General features: G+C 40.4%; 2 protein-coding genes across 2 annotated transcripts; one reads left to right on the top strand and one right to left on the bottom strand.

Moving 5' to 3' along the window:
* The first annotated feature begins 700 nt into the window (after positions 1 to 700).
* Positions 701 to 2,029, top strand: LOC127809708 (lysine-rich arabinogalactan protein 18-like). The gene is made up of 2 exons (XM_052348725.1): positions 701 to 1,478; positions 1,747 to 2,029. Exons 1-2 carry the CDS (start codon positions 888 to 890, stop codon positions 1,816 to 1,818), a joined length of 663 nt encoding a protein of 220 aa, XP_052204685.1. The 5' UTR covers positions 701 to 887; the 3' UTR covers positions 1,819 to 2,029.
* Positions 2,030 to 5,602: 3,573 nt separating this feature from the next.
* On the bottom strand, positions 5,603 to 16,571 carry LOC127809705 (FRIGIDA-like protein 3). Its single transcript, XM_052348720.1, has 4 exons — positions 16,329 to 16,571; positions 6,978 to 8,064; positions 6,575 to 6,750; positions 5,603 to 6,502 (listed from the first exon to the last, which is right to left on the bottom strand). The coding sequence occupies exons 2-4, from the start codon at positions 8,026 to 8,028 to the stop codon at positions 6,002 to 6,004; spliced, it is 1,728 nt and encodes a 575-aa protein (XP_052204680.1). The 5' UTR covers positions 8,029 to 8,064; positions 16,329 to 16,571; the 3' UTR covers positions 5,603 to 6,001.
* Positions 16,572 to 21,753: the final 5,182 nt, after the last annotated feature.

The raw sequence follows: 21,753 nt of genomic DNA, 5'->3' as shown, positions 1-21,753 counted from the left end.
ATATTCAAATAACATTTTTGAAAAATTGCACAAGCTGGGCGTGCGTGGTCGGCCTCCACGTTGTTGTTGGAGTCTTAATTAAGGTTACGCGGGCTAGCCCGATGTACGTAATGGGCCTTCCTATATTGACGACGTGGCCCAACTCAAAAGTGTGAAAACTGCACAAGCCCAATAATATTAGGAGGCGGCCCAGATTGCAAGCATTTGGATTTGTCCAAAGGGCAATGACAATGGAATCTTTATTATTATTATTATTATTATTGTAAAATTAATATTTTTATTTTAATATAAGCAAGTGGGCTTCACGGGAAGAAAGTGGAAGTTGATTACAAGGCATGTGGGGACCACGCCCAGCTGGCCGTTAGCAAAACGCTTCTGTAAAACTCTCCTGGCAATCATGCCTCACCGCCTACGTGTAAGCTCCTCATTGGATGGTCCGCTTGCGGGTCACCACCACAGCATTTCCAGCTGTAGAAGCAATTCCACTCGCCGAAGCACGTCACCTCCAGAATTTGATTCTGCTTTCGAAATTTTATTTTATTTTTTTTGAAATTTTAATTTGCTTAATTCGATTTTTGAAAAATGGAAAAAATAGAAGACAAGAAAAGTAGCCGTTGTCACTCACATGGAGGCGGTGCGATTAGGCCCGCGTTACAGACTGTGCGCAGCGACACAGCGGAAACAACTTTTGTTTGGTAATGCGAGTGCATGGTCCCACCCAAACGTTGAAGCTTCTTCGATATTTATTCACAGCCCGATCTTACACTCCTTCCTCTTCATTCTGCCAAGCCGGTGATCGACGGCTGCTTATTTATAGTCCCGTGAGTCCGGGCCTCTCTCGCCGTCTCCCATCGTTGTCTTCTCTCTCCTGCTTCTCTCTACAAGCCATGGATCGGAAGCAGTTCTTAGCCTTCGCATTGCTGTGCGTCATTGTGGCCAGCGTCGGGGCTCAGTCTCCGGCGGCTGCCCCAACCAAATCTCCGCCTGCAGCCGCGGCGACGACTCCCGCTTCTTCACCTGCCACCGCCACGGCGCCTTCGTCAAAGCCTAAATCTCAAGCGCCTGTGTCTGCTCCCTCCTCTGCACCGCCGACGGCTGCTTCACTTCCTCCAGCTTCGGCTCCAACGGTAGCTCCAGCAACACCCGCCGCTCCAGTGTCAGCGCCGCCAGCGAAGACGCCGGCTAGCTCACCGCCAGTTCCGGTGCCGGCTAGCTCCCCGCCTTCGCCGCCGCTTGCTCAGTCTCCGGCTCCGGCGCCAGAAACTAAGCCAGCTGTTCCCCCTCCGGCTCCGGCTTCTGCTCCTCCGGCATCTGTTCCGGCTCCCGCTCCGAGCAAGAAGAAGACTAAGAAGCACAAAGCCGCTTCGCCTGCTCCGGCTCCGACTCCCGACTTGCTCGGCCCTCCCGCTCCGCCGACCGAAGCTCCTGGACCAAGTAGCGATTCGACGGTCTCGCCTAGTCCAGCCCTTGCCGATGAGGTACGAATCGCACATTTGAATTCGATTAATATTTCTCCATCATTACCGTCTAAATGCGCCTTGTAGCAAATGTATATACCTCCAGATCTACATTGAAATTTAAATAAATTCTTGGAATACAATCGGAACATTTGTTCAGATTTAAGTTTGTTACGAAGACAACAACAGATCTTAAATTCAATCAGTTACATCAGATCTAACTACCTAATTAATTAAGTCTGCTCGATCTGAAATGTAATATCTGAATTCAAATCATTGCTGTATGCAGAATGGAGCAGAGAGGTTGAAGTTGATCGGAAGCTTGGTGCTGGGATCGGCAATCTTCTGTTGGCTCTTCTAGACTCTTCCGATCTCTCTTCCTTTGCCTATCTCGGTTTTCTTTTTTGTTTTTTGAATAATGTCGCGCTTATTTGTATCTTTGTATAATTGTTAATTCATTTGTTGGATTGGGCTGGGATTTACCACACTGGCTTTGTAATATACTGAGGCTGAGGGGAAACTTGATTCTTATTCTTATTATTATTATTAGTCCAATCCTTTGCTTTCTTCCCCATAGTGATTACTTGACAGCCCGACATTCTTGTCCGTTCTTTCTTTTTAATGCTATCTGGACACTTCCTTACCATATTTTTTAATACTTATATATTAATTTATGTGGTGAAAGTATTAAGTTTTTGACAAAATTTAAAAATTAATCACTAATCCAATGAGTACTTATATGGGAGTTGGTTTTGTTTTGAACAATGATTGAATGTATTTCAAAACATCATATATATAATGTGTTTTATGGTTTCATCTCTAAAACCCATAACTAAACTTGAACTTGTGATGATGAGACCAGAGGGTATGCATTTGGTTGTTTTTGTTTGTTATAGTTTGATATAACAATCAAACCAAATTAGTTCAATTGGTATCCAATATAGTTAATTGAAATAAAATTTTATTAAAAGTCCTTAATCATATTAGCTGACATAACCCAATTGACTGAAATTAATTAAAATAACTAAATGTTATTCAAATTAATGTTAGGAAAGATTAGTAAAAGTTTAAAAAACATGCAATTATTACGATAGACATAAATCTAAGTTTATAGTTATAACAAGTTTGTAAATAGGGGTGAGCATTTAGTTATCGAATTGTTTGAATTAAATAGATCAAATATGTGCCAAAAATTGAACTAAACCAATCAAATAGATACTTAAATTGAAAAATTGAAAAAACTTAAAAAAATCGAACCAAACAAAAAACTAAAAAAATGAAAAAAAAAAAACTAAAAATTTGGTCAAAAACAACATCAATTTTGACATTTTGATATATTGGATTATTTTGATTTTTTTTTTTAATATAGAGATCAAACTAAATTGAAATAATTAAAATTGTCAAAGATTTAATTATTTTAGTTTAATTGAAATAGTACTCACTCCTATTTATAAGTAATTTAAAAAATAATAATATATTATTTTCAATTCAGTTTTTATACTTAAATTTAATAATATATTATTTAAATAACATTTCCGATCGATTAACAGTCTAGCCGTGAAAGCTAAGCTGACATACTTTTAAATAAAATAAAATACCCTTTTTCTCTTAAAAGTAGCAATTATTCTAATCTCCACTTTCTTCTTTTATGCTCTATGGGCCAGTCCCTTGGGCCATGGAAACTTGGACAACAATCCAAGCATCATCAAATTGGTTAAAACTATAGGGCCAATAAGATTATTTTAATAAAAAAAATTAAAATTGTAGCATATTTGTATAGCCCAACTTTAATAATAATAATAATAATAATTAGATCAAACTTTGAAAAATAATAGTAAAATTTATGCACATTGATAATGAAAAGAGATGACATGAGTATTAATCTCTCTTAAGTATTCGATATATGATCTATCAAAAGTCAAAACTTAAAAAAAAAAAAATCTCCAATTCTAAAATCATATTTTATATGAGATTTAGATAGTCGTTTATAATGCCTGAATGAGATTTGTAGTTAATGTTTGTTAACTCTTGTTATACATATTTTTCATACCATTTCTTATAGATTAGACTCAGTTCGATAGGCCGACCCAATCGCCTAAAGTCTAATAGGGCCAATCGAGCTCGTCAGGGCAACCTCATACATCGCTGAAATTTGAGCTCAGATCGCGAAACTAAACGAGCTCTCAGTAACGCTTCCGACTAGCTCTTAGCGACATACCCAACGAGCTTCTAACAATACTTCTAGCTCTCTGGCCTAACCATTTAGCTCGCTGATTAAACTATTCAGTTTGCATAACAACATTCAATAACATTACTATTGAATAACCGAAGGACCCACCTACTTTATCGTGCTTAAATGAGTTTTATCACTAATGGCTCGTTAAGGATTATTCTTAATAATTTAAATGTCTCTTAACATTAATTTAACACTTCTATTTTAAAAATCGCTTCAAGTCAGAATTTAAAATAACTATCCTTTAAATATGTATTAAATAAGTTCATCTAACACGCTCAATAACTTACTTACAAACCATATGTATCTAAGTATTTGACTTTAATTTAAGCATAAAGATTTAGTGGGTTTATATAATGTAATTTTTACACTTAAAGAACATGCAAGCAAATGCCAAACAGCTTGTAATTTTCAAGAATGAGTTCAGCCCAGAATATAAAATAGAATTAAAAACTCACCTCCTCTAATTATATGACAAAGCCATAGGCAAGTTGGGGAAAAACTAATTAGCAGATCTCTGCTTTGGAAGCTGCATGGAACCTCCCCCACAGCCTACACTACTGCAAAACCCCTTAATTTTGTGACCTAAAGAGTCAACAAAGACTCAAAAGGGTCTCTATTTCCACCTTCACACACCCTGGATTGGAGTTGTTCCTATGTTTCTTTTGACACACCTAGTGCAGGTATTACATTTAAGGAATTATATTAGTATGTATAACTTGTAACGCTGTATAATAAAAATTTCTTTATTATCAAAATAATATGACTCACTAATAATAAGAAAAATATTAACCCGAATAATTTATCGTTCCGGGGATGTATTTTCTATAACAAAATTTAATGGGTTTTCTCCTACTTCTCTCTCCAATGTAACTCTCTATAAAAAGTGAACGTGGGATTCATAGCAGTCATCCCCTCTGAAACACAATACAAGACTAGTGATTTAGTTCCTTAAGTCATTAGTCAATCCCTCCCTCAAGCAGCAGCAGGCAAAAAATGAAGCCAGCTCTTGCAATTCTGCTCATTGCTTCACTGGTTCTTGCCTCCTCTCTCTTGCAAACAGCCATGGCTCTGCAACCTGCTCCACAGCCTTCACCTGATCTAACCAGTAAGATCTCTCTTATATGCAACTAGTAATTTCATATCATCATCACACTGGTGTGTTACAGATACTGTGATATTTTTGTTTTTTCTTTATACTAACCCTCTTGTGCAAATCGAGTCTCGTCCGACCCCTGCTCCGCCCATGAAGCTTAGGCTTCGGGTGATTTTGTGGGGCAGTTTGACAGATACTGTGATTTCACAAAATGTGATGGGTTTCTTTTCTCAACTGTTTTGAAGGCTTCTGCGACTCCAAGTGTTCGGCGAGGTGCGCCAAGGCAGGGCACTAGAAGCGATGCATGGACTATTGTGGAATATGCTGCAAGAAGTGCAAGTGTGTTCCTTCAGGGACTTATGGGAACAAGTCTGAGTGCCCTTGCTACAGGGACATGCTCAATACCAAGGGCACTTCCAAGTGCCCTTGACAACCTGGGTCCTCCCATATTTCTACCACTTTGTGTTTCCTCATTGCATATCTAAGTTAATTTAGAATTTCCATGGGTGCTTTGGCAAACCTTTGATCCAAATCCAGTGTAAATCTGGCTACCAAATAAGTGTCATCATGCCAGTAGGAGTCGCTCCATGACTGATTTTTATGGTGCTAAAAGTGTCGTTTATAAAGGGCTTTGCATTGAGTTTCTTACCTTTAGTTTTGTGCTAAAAACTGGCATTTAATCAGCTGATGTGCTTTGGTTGTCTTATGTGAATTACTACATAAAAAAAAGTTGGGCAATGACCATCTCGTCTTCCTTTATTCGCAGAATAAAACAAAGGCCAATCCGCAAGATAAAGCTTCAATTTTAATCTGTGCTAAGAGCAAGCACCAACAGGGCCTTGTATTGTATAAACTACAACAACTAATAAAATAAAATCCTCCTGCAGTCCAGCCTCCGTCAATGCATATGGGTTATAGATTGTGATTTCAGTTCAACCGGTAATAACAGCTACATAAGGTAAAGTAAAACAATCATAGGCACCAACACTACAATTTAGGGCAATATGATGGTACATTCCCATATGTGTAGCAAGTTATGTTGCTTACAGCTAGAGGGGATCCCCAAAATCCCTGAACAAAAAGGACTTCTGCGGGAGATTCCATCGTGCTTGCAGCAGCAGGAAAAAGGAAGCAGAAATCATAAGATAACCAGGTCGAGCAGCAGCAGCACCTCCACCTAACTAAAACTGCCAGAGCTAAACTCGCATTAGTGGTTTACATGTACTGCTGGTGGGAAGGTTGAACTCCACTGCCCGCATAACTGCCATAACTAGATGGAGCAGCATTGTATGAAGCCGCAGTGGCCCTGTCTTCCGGGGCGTAATAGTATGATCTCTGATCATAAGCTTGCTGAGCATATGCAGTCTGTGTAGGAGTTTGGTAATCATAGGTTGACAGCCCAGCAGCGTGTGGACTCCTCTCGGGCATTCCTCCTGCATACATTGTTCTCTGAGCAAAAGCTGGCGGACCAGGTCTTCCAGCAGCAGAACTGGTTGCACGGAACCCATAAAATCCTCCATTCGCTCGTGGCTTCTTTTGTTGCTGTTGCTGCTGCTTACCCGACTCTCCTGGCCTCTTCCTTTCAGGCTTTGAATTCTCTAGCTGCATAACCCTTCTCTGAAGTGGATCAAGTGGGTACTCAGCCTCCAGCTTGTACTCCTTAACACATCGAATAACAGCCTTCAGTGCTGCAAGTTCTTGAGAATTAGCATCATTCTGCACAGGAAACACCAGTCAGTACATTATCAAACAGTAGTCCCAAAGAAGGCTTTAATTAGGGCCAATTACCCGAGCAGCAGCAGTGCCTACAGAGTTTCCATGTTTTCCTTGTGAGTTCCTCCTCAAATCCTTCAGATATGTCCTCAGAAGGGGCACGGGAGGAAAGCTTTCATAAAGCTCAAACGCTTGGACAAAATGCACAGCATCAATATGTCTCCCTCCGTTGACCAATGATTCAACAACACCTGCAAAAGGAGAGAGAGGAGTGAGTTATGAAACATAAGAGAACCACCATTTAAAGTGTGACCGAGGTAAATGACCTTCCCCTACCAATTGATTTTTGCACCCTATGTTTCACCAACAAATTTAACATACTACCAGACCTAACAAGATCAGCTGAACGGGCATCTTGACAAAAGATAGTCAAGTCTCCAGACCCCCTAGCAGGTCAGCCAATTAAAAGAAAACCAACCTGGTATTTTGTGTGTTAATCCAAGAGAACGGCAGAGCTCAGGTGCTCGCCTCTGGTGAGCAACTACAAGAACAAGCTCGCAGAGTTCATCTTCGTCAAACTCTGACACAATTCTAAATGTTGCAAGGAGCTGCAAGAATGCCTCAGCTTCCAATGAATTTCCATTGGCAGCATCAATGTCTGCATCAGCCAACTTAGGCTTCCACTCATTAGCAATGGCCTTGGCTTGCTGCTTAATTTCAGGGTTCAAAAGGTGATCGGATCCTGGGTCAGCCCTTGCCAAAAAGGTGGCCATGGCTTGCATAAATATAAGACAGGAATGACGCATGCCCTCAAGGGCGGCGTCCCTTTTATCCCCTTCTTGGGTGGTGTCATCAGGAGGGTAGAAACCCTCCAGTGTAGCCAGCACTAAATGGCCTGGTTCACTTGCACTTTCAAGTGCAATGGAAAGTTCTGCCTGAATGTCAGATATATTTTTTTGATTCTCCATCGTATAGGTCAGAAGCCCTTTTGCATCCATCTGTCCGCAAAATTGCGTCAGCTCTGGTCGAGGTTTCACCTCGCCAGCCAAACCTTCAGCATTTTCACCCATTTTATGGGGGGAATTCTCCTCCAAATCATCATGGATTGCATTTGAATCACCAAGAAAGCTACTTACCTTCGACTCTTTGATGTCTCCACCATCAACTGGCTCTGAAAGTTCTGGCTGGTGATTTGCCAGTGCCTCTGCAATGGCGGCAACAGCAGCATCTTTTAACTCCTGAAGTCGGTCAAACATATCTTGCTCTTTAGCAGCAACAGCACTTTCTTTTTCTGCAAGCATTTTAGAAGTCTCTGATTTTATTTCTTTAAATTCCTTCTCCCTAACTTCTAATTCTTCCATTTTGCTCTTCATCACTGTCTCAAGCTGGTGAAAGTGTGCTTCAATTTCGGACCACTGAATCCTGTCCTCAGCAGCTTCTTTGTGAGATTCCAGTTCAATAAATGCCTTACCAAGCTGTTCCATGAGGGAAGTCGCATCGGTTGCCACAACTTGATCCTTGTCAGCCATGACTACAAGCTATTGGGATAAGCTGCACAATAGGCTCTACAAAAGAGAAGCATATAAGCATGAGAATGGAAATCTAAGGCTGCAGAAGCACAAGGCAGGCAAAAAAAGACTACTGATTATTCCATGCATATATAGTATATATTAGAATTTTAAGCTCCTATGATGTAGCAATACCACTGGCAGGAAGCAACAAAAACAAGAAAGATGAGAAAAGAATTCAGAATTAAAGACAAAAGGAGGAAAAAGAAAGGTAAGGACAGCGCAGGAAAAGCAGCTGGTTAGAGAGCTGGATAACTGGCACAGAGTCTCTATGCTATATAAAGAAACTGCCGGTAAGTCCAAACATTCTACACACTGAACCTGCTACAAAGAGGTTGTGAAACCCCAAAACCAAAATAGAAGAGAGAAATCCCAAAATTAAGGAGTTGCAAGACAAAGTTCAAACATAACTTTAAATTCTAACTTATACACCACAGCCCAAACTCCCAGATTATAAAAAACATAATTGCATCATAATTCACAAATTCTTCATGGCTGAGAGCTCTCCTTGATCTCTCCCTCATTTACTCACAGTGTTCTAAAAAGTGCTAGACGTTAGTCAGGCGACAGACTAGCGCCAAGGCAAGGCCTAGGTGCCTCCTAGAATTTTTTTTTTATTTTTTAATAATACATTAACAAAGATTAAAATAAATGATGTAACAACACTTGTTGCTTGTAAATATTAAAATATTTGAAACATTAACAAATATTTAAATAAAAAATATTAACAAAGGCACAACAACGCTTGTTGTGCAGCGCATTAACAAATATTAAAATAAATTAAATAACAAAGGCAACAGCAAAGAGATGACTGGGGTGCGAGCAAATATTAAACTGACGAGGCTCGGTGTTGTAGCACCAAGCACGCAAGCTTGCGTTGCTGCTTGCTGCTGCTGGTGGAGGTGGAGGAAGATGGATAAATACCAGAGGAAGATAGGATCGGTGACGAGAGAGGATGACCAACAGATGAGATCAGCTATGACGAGAGACAACGGCCAAGAGATGAGATCGACGACAGCGCAGAGAGAGAGAGAAATGACTCGAGACGAACAACCAGAGAGAGAAAGGGTAAAGGGAAATAGAGAAGGGAAAGGGGAAATAAAGAAGGGAAAGGCCACGCACGACCTAGGCGGCCTAGGCCACGCGTGACCTAGGTGGCTAGGCGTCGCTTGGGTTGCTTGGGCCACCTAGGCGCCACTGTGGCCCAATTAATTGGGTCTAGCGCCTAGGGGTGCCGAGCAGCCCTTAATCGGGGCAACCAGTGGTCGCCGAATGCCTAGGCGGCCACCTAGGCCGCATTTTCGAACACTATTTACTCATACTCATTGGATTTCATCTTTTATGCATTTCATTTCACTTGGCTTATGTGATAAACCTACATAAACATATTATAATGAATTAAATGTTATATCACACTTTCAGTCCGAGTGTCATAATTTCTGCATCCTAATGTTTCACCGAGGACAAAACTTGTGGCTTCAGTCCATTCCTTGCTAGAAATTGAAAAACTCTTGCCAAAATTCAGTTTTCTTCAGATTTTAGCCTTCGATCCAAATAGTTCTCATCCCAAATTGCAGGAGCAAAAATAAAATGAACTAGGGAAAAAGAAGAAAATAAGAATCTTCAATTGATTTTTTTTATACAAGAATATTCCTATGAGTTACAGATGCCACTTCTAGCAAGCTATTTATAGATACTAATTATAAGCGATAACCACCATACAGATAAATTTTATTCAAAACGAAAGTAATACTCATTCAAAACTACAGTGAAACATATTTAGAACTAGGATAAGCTAAAGAAAAAGATAATCTTCATTGACAAGGATAATGACAAATAAACAAATAAAATATCAATTCAAACTAATTTGAATTTAAAAATAACATCCCCATAGTCCAAATGTTGTCATGCCCAACATCTTCAATTTAGTGAAAATGCCAAATCTGAAAGGCCTGATGAAGGTGCCTTCGATCCGGTCTTCTAACTTACAATAAACTACCTCAATCTCATATTTGCACCCTTGCTAAAGAAGTGATATTGTAAATCTATATATATGCTGCATTTATGAGTCATAGGACTTTATGCCAAGCTAATTGCAAAAACATTGTTTACAAAGATCCTTGCACCACTACAAACCTTAAATATATTTGACTTAAATTACATAAGAAACTACTTGGAAGGCGCTGGTACTTGTAGCAACACATTCTGCTTTACAGGATAACAATGCAACAACAAATTGGTTTTTCATGGTCCAAAAACTACTGATAAACCAAGCTTTAGAACATACCCTATAATGATTCTTCTATCATCTTAATCTCCTCCTTGAATGCTAGCTGCTTTACAGGGATTATAGAGGGCAGCCACTAGATTTCTATAAAAACCCTCCTCAAACAGGTGAACAAGATCAGATATCAGCATCCAAGTGATCACAATACCATATGATTGAAAATTTTTGAGTATATGAGAGGTGTTAAAGGCACAAGATGCACTGACGTGCCAAGGGTGCGGATTATAGAGGGCAGCCACTAGATTTCTATAAAAATCCTCCTCAAACAGGTGAACAAGATCAGATATCAGCATCCAAGCAGTACCATAAGATTGAAAATTTTTGAGTAAGTGAGAGATGTTAAAGGCACAAGGTGCACTGAGGGGCCAAGGGTGCTTGGTTGGGGCCTAGGCATGACCCTGATGCACACAAGGTGGACATTTATTCAATATACTTATAAGACACTTATACACCATAAAATCATTAGGGTTCATTAAAAAATAACAAAACATAAAATCATTAGAATAAAGTAAATGAAATAACAAAAGTTGCAAAAGAAAAAACATCATGTCATGAACCTAGGGTTCATGACGGACTGAAATGGACAATCGGAGAGATCCGATTGAATTAAGGTCAAGAGCAGAATGTATTAGAGGGAAAATTGAAGAAGAATGGGGGAGAAATTAGAGAGAAAATGAGGGAGAGTAGAATAGAGAAATGAGAGGGAGATTTGAGAGAATTCTTAGAGAGAGAATGAGAGTTTTCAATTATCAATTCAAGCCTATCTTCTCCTCTTACAATGGGGCATTTATATAGCCATAGTAGCTAGTTAACTAAACTCTAACAACCTCCTAACAGCACCCATGTGCTTCTAACAACTTGTAAAAATATCCTAACAACCCATTACAATCCTATTACAATAATACCCTTCTATTATTCCTTGGGTCATGACAATTCTCCCCTCCTTGAAAGAGTTCTTGTCCCCAAGAACTTACAACAATTTAGCCATTGCTCCTCAACCAATACCAACTCTCTCTAGCTTGGTTGTTCTTTCTTTTATTATCCCCTTTCTAGGCCGCTTCTTCTTTGTTCTTGGATACTCTTCAGCTGAAACAAAAATGATAATCAATACAATCAAAGCTACATCTTCCTCCAAGGAGCGGCATACCATTTCCCGTGGGTTGGTGATAGCTACCAAATTAAGATAGCTTGTACCCATAGATTGAGAATCCAATATGATGTCAAATCCAGTCAATATATCCTCATCTAGTGCCTTCATTGAATTTAACTGCTTCCGGTCACAAGTAACAACTAAAACTTGCAATCCTTCAACTTTCAATTGTTGTTGCTCCCCAACCTCAAAATTTACAGCAACATTGTGGCACATTTTAGGATCAGTTCTACACACCCTCACAACATTGGAAGATATTTCAGCTACATGCACTTCTCCTTCAAAAGGATTCGTGGGCTCCTTTTGATCTGCTGCCCTATCAACTTGATCAATATAATTTTCCTTGAGATTATGCTTTTCACCACCAAAATTACTCTCAATATTGCAGCCATCTTTCTGGTCACTGCTGCTTCTGTCAAAATGTTTCTTTTTTTGCCCAAAGTCTAGAGTAGGCAGTGAATCGATCGTTCGTAATTTTGTCTCCTCCTTCGACTACTCCACTCCAGGGAATTCTTCCTTGTTAAAACTTCCGTGATAATCATCAAAGTATTTTACCGAAAAGTTGTAATGATACTTCTTAATAAGTATTATCGCAAATTCTTGTAACTTCTCACGGAACATTCGACCGAATTCCTTGCACTCTTCATGTATCACACTTCTTGTTTCCTTGTCAACTTGGCTGGTCCCCTTCTCCTGTTTCCTGTTGCTGCCAACTGAAAATGCAGCTTTCTTTGGCTGCCATTGAGGCTCCATTCCAGCTGCAAGTGAAGCATGCTGCTTCATGTATGCACTGCCTCCCCTAGCTTCACTAGTAGGATAACCCATTGAATATGCAACACTGATCCGCTGCAATTGAGGCTGCTCTCTTGCTTGAAAATTAGCCACCAAAAATGCAGCATCATTCGACTGCAATTGAGACCCCATTTCAACTGAAAATGAAGAATTTTTCTGTTGCAATTGAGGCTCCCATAGTCTCCTACATGCACTGCTCCCCTTAGCTAATTTTTCAGAATCAGTATACTTTGAAGACCAAGGAGCTATATACATACTGCTCTTCTTCCAATAAGTTATCCCACAATTCAAAGCCAAAATTAACCTTTGTTTACCTTACTAGCAGCCTAGGATTTGATTGGAACTACCGCCAAAAGAGCGCTGGAATTCACAGCCAAGAATCACCCCTCCAAATTCGCCTTCCACAATCCACTCCCAGCTGCTCCAAATCTCAAGTTTCTGCTGTGCAAATACTTTCGGAACTTGATTGAATTAGTTTGGCCTCAGCTTTCAGCCCAATCTCAATCTCCGTAACCTTAGGAAAGTGATCGGTGAGTAGTTGTCGAAACTTCTAGTTCACTGGACTCTAGAATTCGTTGCTCAATCAATTCACCGGAGTTGCCGAAAACACCATTGCACCAGCCAGGCCAAGTCGCCTTCAATCCTTCTCAACCTGGACCTTAACTATGGAAACTGATTTCCCTGCCTTACACTCAAATCAAAATCACAGCCAAAGAACAGTTACTGCCCAATCACCATTCAAGGCTCCCAGCACAATTTGCAATCGCTTCTGATTCCAAAATCACCGGACCTCACTGCTGGTTAAATAGCTACACTCACTCCCGAGTCCAAATCACAACACCCACTATATCGAGACACTCCAGAATTGATTCCAAGATTCAACCAAAAATCTCCTGATTGTTTCTCGGTCTCGAACGCCAAATGCACTAGAATATTGGAATTGCATCAGATCTCTAGGAATCGCCTTTGAAGTGAGTCTCGTCCTCACCTTAAGCAACCCGACTCGCCTCCGACATTGCTACTTGAATTCGCCAGATGATGCGCAACTGCAAGCCACGAGCTTCCGAGAACGCATTTGACGGATTCCCTCACCAATCGTGAGCGTTGTCTGTTCGCAACGCTTCGCCTCACCCAGAATCGCTTATCATCGTTTGGGTTGGACTTGCCTCTCACTATCTGGGTCGGAATGGTCGACCAATCAAAGCGGCAGCACCAACAACACAACTAATTAAATTTGCGCTCGCCTCACCCCAATCACCGTTCAACGATCGAAGGACCACTGGCTTTGTTGTAATCTTCTTGGAATCATAGCGAAGCTCGCCTGATTGAATTCGCCAACACAAAGCTATCGTCGATGATCAACGATCACTGGAATTCCCACCACGCTTCTGATGCGTCTTCAATTCCGAATCTATATTTGATCGAAGGAACTCGCCTTTTGGATTAGTTGGCTCTGGATGTGCTTCAGCTCTAGATCGCCTACAAATTCGACTTAGACTCTTACTAAGATCGCTTGGTCAACAGTCGCCTACGAACGGCTTCCAAGATCGCCTAAATTCTTTTTCTAAGATCACCTTAATCGCAACACAGTGGCTAAGATCCAGCCCCTATGTTTTGCCTTAATCAGCTACTAAAATTTCCATAATCATAGCCAAGAAATGATCAGCTCACCTCAAAGTTTGCCTTCAAAATTCCAAACCAAACTGCAATTCCAGAATCACTGCCGAGGATCGCCTTGCTCTGATACCACTTTGTCATGAACCTAGGGTTCATGACAGACTGAAATGAACAATTGGAAAGATCCAATTGAATTAAGGTCAAGAGCAGAATGTATTAGAGGGAAAATTGAAGAAGAATGGGGGAGAAATTAGAGAGAAAATGAGGGAGAGCAAAATAGAGAAATGAGAGGGAGATTTGAGAGAATTTTTAGAAAGAGAATGGGAGTTTTCAATTATCAATTCAAGCCTATCTTCTCCTCTTACAATGGGGCATTTATATAGGCATAGTAGCTAGTTAACTAAACTCTAACAACCTCCTAACAGTACCCATGTGCTTCTAACAACTTGTAAAAATATCCTAACAACCCATTACAATCCTATTACAATAATACCCTTCTATTATTCCTTGGGTCATGACACATCAATGAACCAACAACGTAAACAAAAAAAAATATAATATAATGTTAAAACATTAATATATATTAAAACAAGAAAACATTTCAAACATTAGTGAACATCAGCACTCAGGAATATGGTTAGCAACATGGATAGAATATTATTTATATAGATTTGATTTAACACATGGAACACGGAACAAGCAACAAAAAGAATATTATTCAAATCAAATTAAGTAATATAATGCAACACATGGGACATAGAACAAAAAAGAAAACTTAGCAACAGCAGTACAGCATGCAGTGAAAAGAAGGTAACAGCTCAGGCAACCAGCCACACACAATAGAAAAGGAAGAAGCTATTTTCCAGAGGAGGTTGGCCTGCCTCCAGAAATACTGGATATCAAAACAGGTTGTCAGAGGTAAGGCTCATGCATCCTCCTGCATAGCCCATTCACCAAAGCATGAACCTCATGCACAGATGGCTGCTGGCACTTGCTAGCACATTCAGCCTCCAGTGAACCTCCGGTTTACATGGTTAGGGTTGCCTCTCACTGATAAATAAGAATATGCATTCAAATCTACAAACAGGAATATGAAATACAACAACTTGAGCCCAATAACTTTCGGACAAAAGAAAAAAAATATATATAAAAATACCTCTTTTTGGCAAGTTTGATGCTCGAAAAAATGTAAAAGCCACTAGAGAACTGATCTTGATGCTCTATTTATTCACTGGGCCTGTATTTTCTCTTTTCATTCGGTGATGTTAAGGTTTGAAACTCCGACTTTTTCTTTCGCTAAAATGGAAAAAAGCCCTGGTGACCTCCCGCTAAAGGCAACAAATGGATTTTGTTTCCTTTTTCTGTCTTATTTTTTTGGGTTTAAATGCAACATACTTTAGGCACATGAATGTGCCTTCACAGCACCTTCTGAAGGGTGCTGTGACTCCACCATGTCAAGGACCATGGTGCAGAGAGCTGAATCCCTGTGTACTTAGGCACACCTTTGACAACTATGGTGGTGGCCAAGAAAACAAAACGCAAAGAAAATTGGTCTGATAAAGACTAGAGTGGTAACCCAGGCAGGAGGGGATCTTTTAATTGACGGTCTTCATTCAATGGATTACCAAAAAGGAAAATTCCAAAAGGAGATAATAGTATTCATGAATATACTAAAAGTTATATGAGTTATCAGTAAAAGAAAGATATATTAAGTAGTACTTGTGCCAAAATACAGAGCTAGACAACAATATGATATCCAAACTGACATGATGGGATTTGACCAATAGACTGTGGAGGAGTCTGCTTCAAAGTATGAAGTTTGATGACCAAATAGTGCTACAGGATCCTATTTGAACCTTAACTGACAAAAGCTACTTGTTTCAAATGTGTCATGCTTGGTTGCAAAAGCAGCACATGCCCAAAGTGAGAAACTTGAGCTACCCAAGATGATGAAGACAAGGATCATACTGAAGGACAAGGGCAACACCATCAGTACTCCCCCATCTCCCAAACTCTCATGATGAATTTCCGTGATCCCACGCCATGAGGTGATATTACCACACCAAAGAACAATCCCCACTGGGGGATCCATACCTCATTTTCATAACTCTTTGTACGTGAAATTATTTTCATTCGCAGATCTCCAAATCCACTCTCCTAGCAGAGCTTACTAAAAAGTTCCACAATTCTCATGCATAAACCCTAGCCGAAACCCAAGCAGGTAGACCTAACTTCACCAAGTAATGAATATTGGGGCTTCTTCAGCTAGGAAACGTTTTCTAATTTCTGTCTCCAATTTCTCAATTCGTTTCCCTTCCCTACAAAAATATTTAGAAAATGCATTCCTTTTCTACAAAATGCTAACTAAATACGACGCAGAGAGAAGAACATGAAACACTCAGGCATTTGGCGTACCTCAAAAGGCGCGAACAACCCTTCAGGCAAAGAGCTGCGTGGAAGCGGCAAACGAAACCCTAGGCGACGATGCCTGAGCAGATAAGGTGAAGACTGGTTCTGGAACCCCTCTCTCTCTCTCTCTCTCTCTCTCTCTCTATATATATATATATATGTGAATCGAAATAAGCTGAGAAGCTATTGTTTTTGGTGAGAATATGAACCCTAACGGCGAATTTGCCCTTTTTTTCGTCGCCGAATTTGCGAGCCTTTCGCTTCTTAAAAGCGATTAACGACGCGTGCGGAGATCAAAATAGTTAATTTCGGAGAGAACCCCTGTTTTGTTACAATTTTGCATATTGACCCCCAAAGAAACACCATCTAAACACCGCCCTTCTCCGTTAGACGGCCATACCTTCGAAAAAAATATCAAATAAAATTTAATAAAAAATTCTTAAAAGTGTAGATCTCGTAATTTCGAGTTCTTTTATATGACAGATAGATTGACAGACACACTTATAAAATAAGGACTAAAAAACTAAAATATCTTCACTCATATTACATTAAAAAAATACAATATAACATGACAATGGCATTTTAATTTTTTAATTTTCATTCTGTACGCTTGTCTATCAATCTATCTGATTGTCAAAAATTTTCCAGCAATGTAAAAATGATAGATTTGGTCAATAAATTTTCTTTTCTTTTAAAATGTTTCACTCAAAGAGTTAAAGGAAAATAGTGTATCAAATTCTTTGTGAGAATAAAAAATAATAATTAATTATAAAGAAAAATTATTGAAATTTTAGAGGTCAAGTAGTTGATCACATTTTCAAAAATGATTGTAAAAAAGAATATAGTAAATATGGTGATCAAATTTGTAGTTTAAAAAAAAAAATTTACTTGTACCATTGAAATGAAAGTGTGAAAGTGAAACCATAATGCGTATTTGTCTCTTTTCAATTAAATTATGGTCTTTGTTTTGCATCTTTTAGTTAAAATAGGTATAATGGGTTATAAATAGGTTTCGGTTCATACTCACAAAAAATTGGTAGGTAATTCCAGAGGGGTGTTGAAATTTTAATCCAAATCCAAAAATTCAGTTTGATTCAGGACAAAATAAGTTTGATTCAATTTCGATTCAAAAAATTTGAAAAATCAATTTTCGATTCTATTTAGTCCGATTTTGATTTTGGACTGAAAACTGAATAAATTACTATACTATGACAAATACAATTGTATTTATAATAGTATATATATTATTGTATATATGTGCATACAAATTTAATAAGATCCATTTAGATTGAAACAATTTAGTCCCGTCCAAGTTTACATTTATACAATTTGATCTTTGGACCATCCTGGCTCAATCTCGACCCATTTCTTCCCGCCCGATCTCGATCCATCTCTCCTAGCTTAATCTCGACCCAGTTCTCATGGTCCAATTTTGGCTTGATCCTAGCCTTGCGCCAACATACAACAACATTATTATAGCTTTATACTGGATATCCACGCGCTCGCTCAAATCCTATCCTCATGTATGACAAATCTCATCTTCATTAATGGCGGATCTCATCCACATTAATGAGAGTCTCGTCAATACCATGCTATCACCTAAGAACCTTCACTAGTGCCGGATACTTAGTCTCATCACCTGCAAACACACGACACATACATGTAAAATGACTTCTCTTCCTTCTATATGAACCACCTCTCTTTAGAGTCAAAGTATATTCTTCTCACTGATACTCTAACACTTTTTACTCCCTTACTCACTCGAGTATCAAAGTACTTGCAGGTACCAGCCGCCCTTTCTCCCTGCCCAACGAACTGATCACCGTCTCTTGTTGTTGTAAGCTCACCTCTGACGATCTTTTTGTCAAGAAAGAACAGTATTCGATTTTGTCAATTTGGGTTTTGATCCAATCTAATGGGTAGCAATTAAATGCTCCTGCCCATTTACCATCACACATGCTTTTAATCCATTCAATAGACTTAAATAAGAATAGGTCAGGTTCGTCGACTTAATTCAAAATTATATATATATATATATATCGAATGCAACACAACACACAACCATCCATGTATTTGAGAGAAGAAGAATTCCACCAAAAGATACCCATTGATTGCTATCACCAAGGCAACCAGAAGCCATGAAATCATATTAACTAAGTGTTGTTGCCAAAATACAACAATTAAAATTTGTGATGTGGGGTCCACTCGAGCTCGGTGTCGGGTGAAATTAGGTTGCCGTAAGAGATGTTGCTTCAAGGGAGATTGCCGTTAGGATGCTCGCCGCAAGGATTTGTCACTAGCTCTCGCCACATGGTCTCGCCACTAGCTCTTGCCACAAGGTTTCGCCACTAGCTCTTGCCACAAGGTCTCGCCACTAGCTCTTGCCACAAGATCTTGCCACTAGCTCTTGCCACAAGGTCTTGCCACTAGCTCTTGCCACTAGCTCTCGCCACAAGGTCTTGCCACTAGCTCTCGCCGCTAGCTTTCGCCACAAGGTCTCGCCACTAACTCTTGCCACAAGATCTTGCCACTAGCTCTTGCCACAAGGTCTTGCCATTAGCTCTCGCCGCTGGGTTCGCTGCAAGACTTTACCTTCGCCGCAAGACTTTTCCCTCGCCGTTAAGTTCGCCGCAAGGATTCGGCCTTGTTAATGTTGAGAAAATGGGTTAGAAGGCTTGCGGGAATCTTCCCCGCGAAGACTCTCCGATGCCAAAGTCAGTCCCGAATCCCGATGAACATTCACGAAAAAATAGTAAAATTGTATTCAAAGTGATAAGTTTTACCGAAGTTGGAGGTCCCCATTAATGTCCTGTAGCTGGGTATTTATAGGGCACGATTCTCAAGGGTATCTGGTGTCGATACGTGGCGGTTGCTGAATGGGTCAAAAATAAAAGAAGGGAGAGGTTGCCACCAAAATCGCTGCGAGCTAGCCCTCGCGGCGAGCCTTGGCTCGCGACAGGCTGCCGCAGGCTTACCCAGCCTTGGCTCGCGGCAAGCTGCCGCGAGCTTGTCTTGCGGCCAGCCTGGCCGCAAGGCCATGCTGCCTTGGCTCGCGACAGGCTGCCGCGAGCCCATGCTGCCTTGGCTCGCGATAGGCTACCGCGAGCCTGCCTTGCGGCCAGCCTTGCCGCGAGGCAGGGCCTCGCGGCAGGCTGCCGCCAGCTTCATCTCGCGCCCCTTCCTGCCGTGGGGCTGACCCTCGCGGCTAAAACTTTTTATTTGAAGAAATCTCTCATTTTTTTCTACCAATTTTTCTTGGCACAACAATTGCCCCCTACTCTTTTGTTTTGTCTTTAGACGAAATTAAAGAGTAAAAATATTTAGCCAAGGAGTCGGGTCTAGCACCTTGTCTTAACCAAGTACTCCAGAATGCCTAAAAGATCTCACCTCGACCAGGGACTGAAGTACCAAATTATTTCTGAGCAACCATACCCCTGATAGATAGACTTCACTGTGGGATTCTTGCCGGGTGTCTGAGCCTGTCGGGAGGCCTAGGTGCCAGATCAACTTAAGGAGTCGGGTCTAGCTCGGGAGCATAGCACCGGACCCTAGTCAATGGATCCCGACGAGCCTTCGGGCACAGTCTCCAGAGCATTCGACGATCCTATGATGGATTATAGTGCTCTTGCTATTATGCTCTCCATGTCCGGCTTTCGGGGTTAGCCTATCTCAGGGAATCTGGGTTTGGCCAGTGATCCAGCACGAGATTTTTACCAGACATCCGAGTTTGCCGGGAGACCTAGACACCGGATCAACCCAGGAGTTGGGTCTAACCAAAAAGGCATAGCACCGAACTCAAACGAGGGATCCGGGTGGGTCTGCGGGCATAGGCATCGGATGTAATGGTAATCCCGGGCTGACTAGTGGTCATAGGCACCAGATTGCGACTGGATGACTCAGCTCCGATAAGTGGGGTCATGGTTGAGTTGTCATAGGGTTGTTGTCTTTTCATGCCTTCCTTGGTCCAGTCTACCTCAGGGGATCTGGGTTTGGCGAGTGGCCCGGCACGAGATTCTTACCAGGCATCCGAGTTTGATGGGAGACCTAGGCGCCAGATCAACCAAGGAGTCGGGTTTAGCCAAAAAAGAGTAGCACCGAACTTAAACGAGGAATCCGAGTGAGTCTGCGGGCATAGGCATCGGATCCTCTAGTGATCCCAGGCTAGCTCGTGGGCATCGGCACCAGATTGCCACTAGGCGACTTGACCTTTGGGAGCGGTCTTATGCTAAAGCTATCAGGTGATCACTTCTTTTCCGCCTTCCTAAGGCCAGTCTACCTCAGGGAATCTGGGTTTGGCCAGTGGTCCTGTTAGATATGAGCCCTAAAGACCAGTTCCAGTGACACAAAGGGACTCGATCTTGTAATTCTTTAAATATTATTTAAATGGCAAGTTTATGTTTTTATTTAAATTGCAATATGGTTTAAATTATAAAACATATATCCATTAGTATAATAAGAAGTGGATACCATTCTTAAGTGTTAAGAATACGAGTTACGGATAATCCACAATTTGTTATACTATAAACATGTTCCTGGCCATAGAATTCCTATCATGGATGATAGCAACTCGTAAAGGCCAGCACATTGTCTTCCTCCTTGTTTCAGTATGAGATACTGAAAGATAAGGTTGGTGAGTCTCGTGCCATTCTGTATGAGCTATAAAAGGAAGATAAGTGGGTGCTCGTTACAAGAACGAGTTCACTGAACGGGACTGTTAACATTAAATCACATGGGTTATTTCTCACGGGTCAATGATTTAATGTTAGCTGCGATTTTACAACTAGTCCTTAGACCTGAGATGACATGGATATCTGTGTATTGGTGGATTAGGATATCAACGATATCATGTGGTTGTTCTAATCAAGGATAATCATACGTATCTATGTGCCTGATTCAGTGATACATGAGGTATGTGTGCATTAGACATGGAATCTATCACCTCGAGATTTATGAGGAAGATATCCTATGCGATCCAGTAATCACTTGACGATAAATCCTTGGCCGAGGTAATATGACGATGGAATTTGTTCCATACAGGTTGTGTCATAATTTGTCAAGATTGATTTTGGATTTGGTTATATGACAAGATTAAGAGATTCGACCTACTGACCATGATCTCATATCTTGTCGGGATATAGGATGATAGAAGGACCGTATTGTATGGTAACGTAGTAAAAGGTTCACAATACCCGCTTCACAATAAATTGGGTAATCATGATATATTGCTAGATGTCACTCATGATTTACGAGAATTAATTGTTGATTATTCTTGTTGCCAATTTATTTGTGGACCCAGAAAGTCCCACCCAAAAAAGAAATTACTTTCAAAGAGAAAATAAATAAATTAGTAATTTTATAATTATTAATTATAGTGCATTTATTTATTGGATAAATAAGAATAATTAAATAATTATATTATGAATGTAATTAT

This window comes from Diospyros lotus, chromosome 9, assembly GCF_014633365.1.
Source record: "Diospyros lotus cultivar Yz01 chromosome 9, ASM1463336v1, whole genome shotgun sequence".
NCBI classification, from domain to species: domain Eukaryota; kingdom Viridiplantae; phylum Streptophyta; class Magnoliopsida; order Ericales; family Ebenaceae; genus Diospyros; species Diospyros lotus.
The sequence above is the reverse complement of the archived record's forward strand: the minus strand, read 5'-3'. Positions and strand labels throughout refer to the sequence as shown.

Excerpts from the sequence above, each read along its gene's own strand:
- LOC127809708 (XM_052348725.1), top strand. The coding sequence starts at position 888 with ATGGATCGGAAGCAGTTCTTAGCCTTCGCATTGCTGTGCGTCATTGTG. Across the intron at positions 1,479-1,746 it reads GTCCAGCCCTTGCCGATGAG|AATGGAGCAGAGAGGTTGAA; the intron begins GTACGAATCGCA and ends TGCTGTATGCAG.
- LOC127809705 (XM_052348720.1), bottom strand. The coding sequence starts at position 8,028 with ATGGCTGACAAGGATCAAGTTGTGGCAACCGATGCGACTTCCCTCATG. Across the intron at positions 6,751-6,977 it reads ATTAACACACAAAATACCAG|GTGTTGTTGAATCATTGGTC; the intron begins GTTGGTTTTCTT and ends CTCCTTTTGCAG. Across the intron at positions 6,503-6,574 it reads TAGGCACTGCTGCTGCTCGG|AATGATGCTAATTCTCAAGA; the intron begins GTAATTGGCCCT and ends TTTCCTGTGCAG.